General features: G+C 40.8%; 1 gene segment (V, D, J or C); it reads left to right on the top strand.

Annotated features, from left to right (window-relative positions):
* The first annotated feature begins 90 nt into the window (after positions 1–90).
* On the top strand, positions 91–937 carry LOC123236700. The segment is given in 2 exon segments: positions 91–141; positions 400–937. Coding segments are annotated over 2 exon segments (471 nt in total).
* Positions 938–9,744: the final 8,807 nt, after the last annotated feature.

Raw genomic sequence — 9,744 nt, 5'->3', positions numbered from 1 at the left:
TGCTGAGGAAATGAGGCCAGCTGAGGAGGCAGCTATAAAGGGGCAGCTGGGAGGGAGCTGCTGGGGAGCCAGAGCTCAGGCACAGGGAGATGATGGGGTCTCAGGCTCAGCTCTTCTGCCTCCTGCTTCTCTGGATCCCAGGTGAGGGAGGAAGATCAGGGACTGCCCTGAGATATTGTTATAGGAGTCCTGGGAAGCCCTGCTTGTCTCCTGTCCCTCTGGGGAGAATTGGGTTGTGGGTGACAGTGAGGGATGGAGGGACAGTCTGTCCCCTCCTGGGTCAGGAGGCAGTCTGGGCTGGCATCTGAGGATTTACCTCCCCACATTATATCAATGTTTCTTCCTGGTACTTTGGAGACATGAATATTTGTAACTTTTTCTTTGTCTTTCTGCCTGCAGATGCCAGAGGAGCCGTTGAGCTGACCCAGTCTCCATCCTCCCTGTCTGTGTCTCCAGGAGAGACGGTCACCCTGTCCTGCAGGGCCAGTCAGGGCATTAGTAAGAGCTTACACTGGTACCAACAGCCCCCAGGCCAGGCTCCCAGGCAACTCATCCGCTATGCTTCCACCCTGCAGCCTGGGATCCCTGCCCGATTCAGTGGCAGTGGCTCTGGGACAGATTTCTCTCTGACCATCAGTGGGGTAGAACCCGAGGACATCGCAGACTATTACTGTCAGCAGAACTATAACTGGCCTCTCACACAGTGCTTCAGCTCTGAACAAAAACCTGGCCAGGCAGCTGCTAAGGGAGCCCCCACTGTCTCAGGGGCTTCTCCTTCCTCCACAGCTGGGACAGGAGCAGCTTGTCTGGGCTGCCTCTGAGGGAGGTTTCTGGTCTCACAAGAGGATGCTGGGACTGGGATGGGTGCTGAGCTTGGTCTCTTCCTCAGCAACAATCATGGAGTGATATCAGCTCAATAAATGGATGTTACCCCAAAGGTGGGTTTGTCTCATTCATATCTGAGCAAGAGTCCCCTTTCCAAATCTTCAACAAGTGTTCTGAGACCCTTTGCATGAAGACCTGCAGTGCAGGGGCAGAACTACCCAGGCAGTGAGGTGGTGCAGTGGTTAGAGCCAGGTATAAGGATGGGATTTATGCAAAGGCTCTCTTTATTATTACACAGGCATGGAAAAAAGTAGACATGAGTTATATAAGAATAATGAGAGCCTCTGCCAAAACTGTAATAATAATAAAAAGAGCCAGTAACCAATGTTATGATCAAGGAGGTGAGACTCTCTTCTCCATCTCTCCCTTCAGGGCCAAAATATATTCTGAGAGATTTCAAGGGTATATAACCCCCAAACTGGGTGACCTGGATGCTCGTGCCTCCCCACAGGAGTTGGGGCCAAGGCTTCCCTATAAGATGAGGTATGGGGTACCCCAATCTGATTCTGAATGAGGGCAGGGTTCACGTAAGCCTCCCTCAAGGTCAGTCAACTTCACAGCAGGTGATCTGGCTCCCCTCCCCCTTGTTGTTTCTCAGGTACTCTGAAATGCTATCTGACTAATGAATGGCTTTTATTATTTGCAATCCAGGGATTAATTGAAAGAGGTGAAGGGTAGAGGAATTTGGGGTGCCCTCTTCTCTATTCCTATGGAGTCCATCACTCAGGAGGGAACCTTTAGAGTTCCCACTCCCAAGCTTCTTCTCCCCCCACCTTCTTCTGTTTCTATTTCTATCCTTTTCTATAATTGTAAGTTTTAACTGAAAGGGGGTCTCTCAGCAAGGTTGGGTAATGGGAGGAGACTAAGAGATTGCTCCCAAAATGGAGTCCAAACACTTAGCTGACTCGATGATTGAAGTCTTGCTGGGTGAGATGCAATGGAATCTTTGACCAGGGAATCAGGGTTTCATTGTCCAAAGAAAGATCCTCAGGGAGCCCTCAGGACTGGATCCAAGCTGGGATGTCCTCCTTTTTCCTCACAGTCCTCCCCGGAAGTTCCTCTCCCCTTCTCCTTCCTCCGGAGCATTACCCAGAATTCTCTCTGGTCTCAACTGTCAGCCATTCCTTCTCTGGCTCCTTTTGTCCCATCCCCCTTGCACAAATCCCATCCTTATAGTTCCCAACCAGCCTCAGACACTTCCTACTTCAGATATGCTAGGCAACTCACTTAACCTATATTTCAATTTTCTCATCTCAAAAAGTTGCATCATAATAGCACCTACCTCCTAGGGTTTTTGTGAGGATAAAGTGAGATCTGAGTTATAAAGTGTTTAGCAGGCAGCCTCGCACTTACTGAGAACTATAGACATGTGATCTGTCTTCATAATTATTCTGACCTCCAGTCATGGATTGTTGATTACATTAAAATTGATTATACCCCATTCTCATGGTCAGGGAGGCTCTTCTTGCTTTAAATGTGAACTTTGCCTCTCTGTCCCTTCCTCTCTTTGGCCACATTTCCATAGTTTGGTAACAGGAAAAACAAGTCACGTCCCTCTCCCTTGTGACATCCTTTAATCCCACTTTCCTCTGTAGGTCCTTTTTCCAGTGAAGCATCCTTGTTTCCTTCAGCCTTCCTTTCTCTTAGCCTCTGTTCCTTTCTCTATCCTGGTTGCTTTGTTCTATCTGGACTCCATTTTGTCTAAGCCCATTTAAAAATCAAAAATCTAGAAAAATTATTCCAAGGTGTTCTAAGAACAGCAAGTCTAGAACCATTGGAACAATGAAGTATGTTTCCACCTTTTGAGAGAGAAGTGATAGACACAAAGTACAGAGATATAAATCTCAGGGTATCTCTTTGACAGTTTATTTGTGGTTTCACTGATATAAAATACCAAGAAAGCACTGCAGTCTTTGTTAAATCCTCATGGGAGTCTGGTCCTTCCTGAGATGTAGATGATAACTCAGACCTGCCTTTCCATTCCAGTATTACCCTTTTGTCATGTCCTTCTCTAATCTCACTGCAAACGCTCCTCCCAAACTGATGGAGCCCTTCCTCACTATTCTGCACAGCACTAGGACACAGTGGAGCACATGGACCATCCAACCGCTATCCCATTCTCCTACCACTTGCTGCAGACTGGAGCTGACACTTGGGATGATACACTTTATTCTACCACCTCTTCCTAATTCCCTCTTTCCATTTGTTCTTCCCTGCCATTTGCCTCTCCATTGATTTCTCTAAGCACCACCAGGAAAACAAGACATATCAGATATCAATGATGTAAATGAAGACACAGACTTTGCAAACAAAATGGAGTGCTTCATCACTGCAATATAGAAACATGGCCTGGAAGAGGAACTGAGAAATTGGACTCTTCCTCTGCCCGCCTCCAAAGACTTATATGATATTGTGCTGATTTATTGGTTGCTTTAACTGAATTCTCAGTGCCTCCACTTTTTATTTTTTACTTATTTTTTATAATTCTGTAAGTTGAAGAACAAGCTGGGAAATGTTTGGAAATTAATATAAAAGGAAAATATAAAATTGTAAAAATCAACATCAAGTAGTCATAATACAGAATACATGGATTCTTCTACCTTTTTTCAAAAAAAGAAAAAAGAAAACCAAAACACTAACTCCTTTTTCTTTTTTTAGTTTTGCTTTAGGAGTGGTCTTTCTGAATAGAAGTTCAGGCTCAGAAATATTTGTAAATTAGTGGAAACAGAAAACACAGTACATTTTAAAAATTAAAACAAACAAAGAAAAAACAAAAATATGTTTTTATTTTATAGGATTTAGAGATGACCATCCATTATTTTTTAAAGAATGATCCCTTCTCACACCACAGAGACAGAGAGACAGAGAGAGATCAAGAAACTGCCTAAATGATAGGGGGAAAAGAAGTATATTGAAATTTCAGGATAAATCTTCATGGAATTTGGAAGAGAAATGTGATTTAAAGGTTAGAGTGTTCATGACTCCACCAGCACCCAAGTGTCTCTCTTTGTAAAGCAAGTTATCAAAGTAATAGAGATCTTTTGTCTCCAAATTCACAGAGCTGTATATTATCTAAACCTAAATATTAAAAAGAATATTTCTTTTTTTCTATAAACACTTACTTTCTGCCTTAGAATCATTATAGTATATTGTTTCCAAGGAGGAAATATACAAATAACTAGGCAAAGAGGATAAGTGACTTGCTAAGGGTCACACAATTAGGAAGTGTCTAAAGCATTTTGAATCCACATTTGAATACAGCACCTCTCATCTCTAGGCTTGGCTCTCAATCCACTGAGTCACTTAGTTGCCCCCAAAAAAAATGTATTTCCATAAATACCAGCAGAAAAGTAGTAATCATCAAAGAAGTCTGATACTCGTTAACATTTAAAATCTTTGATCTAAGGAAAAAATTAGGGGAAGTGGCCTTATCAACCTAGTGCAGGGGTCTGCAACCTTTTTGGCTGCGAGAGCCATAAACGCCACATTTTTTAAAATGTAATTACGTGAGAGCTGTACAGTGCTCATAGTGCGCACTCCTGTAACAGCACCTGAAAAAAATTTGACTTTATGGCTCCTGCAGAAAGAGCCATATCTGGCCCTCAAAAGAGCCAGATATGACTTGAGAGCCGTACGTTGCCGATCCCTGACCTAGTGTTTGATAAACAAAGTGATACAAGCTTTGGGGATAAGAACTTACCATTTGGCATAAACTGTTCTGAAAACAGTATAGCAGAAACTAGGTATAGATCAATATCTTGCACCCTATACCAAGATAAGGTCAAAATAGGTATATGATTTAGACAGAAAAGTCTAGGGAATTATTAGGGGAATATAGAATACTTTGCCTGTCAGATCTATGGAGAAGGGAAGAATTTCTGATCAAATAAGGGAGAGAACATTATAAGATGTAAAATAAATAATTTTGATAAAAATAAATTTGAAATATTCTATACAAGCAAGACTAATGTAGCCAAGGTTAGAAGGTAAACAACAATGGATAAATAATTTTATCAACAAATTTCTCTCATAAGGGTCTCATTTCTCAAGTTTATTGAGAACTAAGTCAAATTTATAAGAATATGTCATTCCCCCTTTGACAAATGGTCAAAGGATTTGAGCAAGCAACTTTCAGATAAAGAAATCAAAGTCATCAGTAATCAAATGAAAAGAAAAAATGATCTAAAATGCTCTTAAAGAAACACAAGTTGAAGAAAAACATTTAAAAAACTTAAAATAGGAATTTATTTTGCTATACAATTAATAGGTAATTGAATTCTCTTATTGAAAACAAAAAGATACTGCCTTTCTGTCACACACACAGACACTACCTAAATGGCAAGGAACAAAGAACTAAATGGGAGTATTAGAATAAGGGAACAGGGGATTTGGAAGAAAAATATTATTTAAAGGTTCAAGTGTTCATGATTCTATCACCACATGAATGAGCCTCTTTGCAAAGCAAGTCTCCAAATTAATAGAGAACTTCTGTCTTCATATACAAAGGGATGTGGTTTTTTTCTTAATTCAAAGATATGGATGTGCTTTAAATAAACATCAAAATTTAACCCTAAAAAATATTTCCACACACATCGAAAGATGGCAAAAAATGCTTTCTACACAAAACTATCAAGCTCCATTTTCATACCCTTGGATTTAAAAATAACTACACAAAGATCATACACTTAGTTGTCTCAAGTATCATTTTCTATACTCCTTACTGGAATTCTTTTTTTCCTAGTTCATGTCTTTAAAAATGGTATGATTGCCTTAATCTATTTAATCACTTTTATTAACATCACTCAGGCCTTTTTGAGTTAGCTTTCATTGCTTCTATTACTGATTCCCTTGCCTGATTTAAATATCTGTAAGCTTCTCTGAAGTTGAGTAAGAAATCCAGACTTTGAGACAGCCAGGGTGTTAGGTCAGGATTTCTATTAGTTTCCTCAATGAATTATTGTCTTTCCCTTTTTACAAGAAGCTCTTCCATAAGAAGCTGAAAATCCAAAAAAATCTGGTTCATAAATCTGTATGGCGCTCTTAAATTATCTTATTACTTTATGAGGTTCATCAAAATTTTTTGGTGTTCTCCTTTTTTATGGAGTCCGGATCAGCAGACATGGACTGCTTGTAGGACTGGACATGAACTATGGCCACATAAGGTGTAACATAGACCATGACCCTAAGTGGGGAAAGATTAGCTGTTGCATTCTCTATTGCCTTGGTTTCCAACTAAAGCTTGGTGGGTGCTTGGATAGATTCATCGCCCCCTTGCTTATTCAGTTGCCTTGGCAGTATCCCCTTCCCTTTGCTTAGCTCTACACAATGAGCCTTTAGCTGGTTAAACTTAGCCTGCAATGCCAGTACCAGCTGTTTCAGTTCATCGTCCCCAAAAGTCAAATAGCCTGGAGCCTTTAGTCCTTCCATGAATGCTGCCACTACCTGTTTGCACTGGTAGAAGCGTAGAACTAGGAGTATCACCAGCAGTGTGTGTGATAGTATTCTTCTGAAACTTAGATCCATAATGGAACTTAGGACTTTACATCCCATCAGCTTATATAGGAATTCTGGTACTATCCCCAGGAAAACAACAGGGTATCATTGATAGATATATAGGAATTCTGGTACTATCCCCAGGAAAACAACAGGGTATCATTGATAGATATAGGTACAACAACTCCATTGTAGTATTCCTCATAAGCCGTATCCAGTTTATCCTGAGCAGATAGTAGAAACTCATGCCCAACCAAAGTTCTGTTTCCTGCCACTTTCAAAATTCAAAGCCCCGTGAGAAAAGAAAAAAAAAATTTACTTTGCTACTTGAGTGACAGCTCAAGCAATACAATGATGCTCAGCCTCCTCTGGCTCAGAGTTCTATTGGCCTGCTCTGAGAATTCCGAGAGCCCCCACTCTAACAGGCTGCTCAGAGAGCCAACTTCTACACAGGCTTCAAATTGTCCAGTAGGCCTCAAACTAACTAGTAGGCCCCAAATGGCAGTTTGAATCTGAGAAACCCCAGATCTTTAGGTTCTTCCCTTTCTGGCTCTGCCAATTGAAATAATGATAATAATAAAGATGGTGGTGTTGATAATAAGATACTAAAGTCATTGGATTCCTCAGTTCCTCTCAGTGAAGTAGGCCTGTGAGTCTGCCTCACTGCAACCAGTGTGCTTTAAGTCTCTAGACAAGTTGGTAAAAACAGGAAACAGGGATTTATTTTGAAACAGCAAAGAAGTAAGAAGGGAGGAGTAAGGAATGAGGATTCCCTAGCTTAAATGAAATTCTCACTAGCCTCCCCCCTTCTACATTTCCTCATGGAGTTTTCTTCTGCTTTCTTCATTCTCCCTAAGCCCGGGCCTATCTGATTAGATTCCCCAAACTCACTAGCTAAACCTGGTTCTAATGAATCCTCCCTGGTTGTTTATAAGATGAAATAAATCTTCAAGTATCCTTCAGGGTGAACTCTGTATGGCTGAGTTCCACCCTAGTTGTGTTAGGCCAGAGTTGGCCTCAGCCCTTCACCAACACTGTATGGGCTTAGCTTAGGTTTGATGGTCACTATTCTTCTTTGGGTTTATCCTCACAGCAGTCAGAAACACTTTGATTTTAAAGTATGGTTTCTTCAAGTCAGGAACAAAGAGAGATACTGTTCTTCAAATCCAGGGAACAAGAAGTCAAACTCTCCTCAGCTCCAGAGACAGGATCCGCTTAAGAACCCTGAGTAACCATTGATGTTTTCTCTTATATCTTCCCCGTGTTCCAGAATCCAGAATTCTTTGGTTTCTGGCATTGGCTGGCTTTCCTCATGCAAAAACCTGTTTCTTACTTATTGTAACCCATTTCTCCTCTTCCCTTCTTACAATATTTTTAATTTTTTCATCTGAAAATGGCCTATTCATATCCCTTGACAATTTGTAAATTGGGGGATGATTTGATTTCTTATAAATTTTACTTAGTTCTTTGTATATTTGAGAAATTAGATTTTTGTTAGTGAATTTTGTTAAAAAAATTTTACCAGTTTGTTTCATCCTTTCTAATTTTGGTCACATTGATTTTGTTTGTAAAAAATCTTTTTAATTTAATGTAATCAAAATTGTTCATTTTGCATCTGGTAATGTTCTCTGTCTCTTACTTGATCTTAAATTCTTTCCTTCCCCTTAGATGTGACAGGTATAGTATTCCTTGTTCACCTAATTTAATGATATCACTCTTTATGTTTTAATCATATACCCATTTTGAACTTATCTTGGTATAGAACAGTGATGGGCAAACTAAGGCCAAGGGCCAGATGGGGCAGCCTGAAATGTTCTATCTGGCCATGGACATTATTCCTAATCTGATGAATACAATGAGTAGGATACAATACAATGAAACTTTGAAAGAGTTGCCTTAGAAACAGACAGACAGATGAGCACTTCATTTCCTTTGGTCCCCTCTTTAAAAAGTTTGCCCATCACTGGTCTAGAGTATGAAGTACTGATCAAAAACTAATTTTTCCTATACTGTTTTCCAGTATTCCCACAGAGCTGCTTTTTGATGACTTTCCTGTCTATAAGATGAAGGGAACGCAGAAAATATTTGCATAATGTCTACTATGTGCTCTAAAGGATTTTAATAAATATCATCTCATTTGATCCTTGCACCAACTGAGGCATAGTGCTATTATTTTTCCCATTTTATGCTTAACAAAACTGAGACAAATAGGGGTTAAGTGACTTGTCCAGGGTCACACAGAGCTTCTTGATTCCAGATCCAGCAGTCTTTCCATTGTCCCATCAGCTGCCTCCAGATTCTGAGGTGTACAGTATATTTCCAGTAACTTTTCAGATTCCATCTCTTATGAGTCCAACAGTATTGAGGCATCATATGATGAGTTCCTACATCACGCTGAGAGATTAAATTATCTAGATCAAAGAGAAATTTTCCTGATTGTCTCAAGATCTATTTGGAACATCAATAATAGCTCTTTTACTCATAATTGAGAGAAGTAAAAGGAGAATCACACATGGCACCCAAAGTTGAGTTTTTATATTTTCTTTTCAAGGAAGAAACAGAAAAAAATTTAAATATAATTTATCTTCCTCCTGACAGTTTCCTTTCTGTTGCACTGAATTTAATACCTCTGCATCCCTGTCTAGACATAGCACTGAATATGTGATTCTGTGAGAAGGATAAAGAGAAACATGAATGGAGGGTCTGTGACACAGCAGCAAATGCTGGATGAGTTCTCTAGAAGCGGCTGAAAGAAACCATTGGATGAATGAGTGATTGAATGCCAGGCTGGTATCTTCTTGACGCTGAGGTTCTATATTCAGAGGGTTGCCAGCTTCATAAAGAAAGGGAAGGTTCTGACTATTCTGGGAAATTCCATGTCAGGGTTCTACAAGGAGGCTGCTTTCCCTAATGTATATCAAAATTCTGATCTCCAAAAAGGGTAGCATCAGCAGAAACCTCTCTCTGCTCCCACTCCTGCCCTCCAGCCCCAAACTCCCCCCTCCACACCCTCTTGTTTTGCATGGCTCCTGCTGAGGAAATGAGGGCAGCTGAGGAGGCAGCTATAAAGGGGCAGCTGGGAGGGAGCTGCTGGGGAGCCAGAGCTCAGGCACAGGGAGATGATGGGGTCTCAGGCTCAGCTCTTCTGCCTCCTGCTTCTCTGGATCCCAGGTGAGGGAGGAAGATCAGAGACTAAGCTGGGAAATTGTTATAGGAGTCCTGGGAAGCCCTGCTTGTCTCTTGTCCCTCTGGGGAGAATTGGGTTATGGGTGACTGTGAGAGACGGAGGGACCATCTGTGCCCTCCTGGGTCATGAGGCAGTCTGGGCTAGCATCTGAGGATTTACCTCCCCACATTATATCAGTG

This window comes from Gracilinanus agilis, chromosome 2 (genome assembly GCF_016433145.1).
Source record: "Gracilinanus agilis isolate LMUSP501 chromosome 2, AgileGrace, whole genome shotgun sequence".
Lineage (NCBI taxonomy): Eukaryota > Metazoa > Chordata > Mammalia > Didelphimorphia > Didelphidae > Gracilinanus > Gracilinanus agilis.
This window is presented reverse-complemented; position numbering and strand designations above follow the sequence as displayed.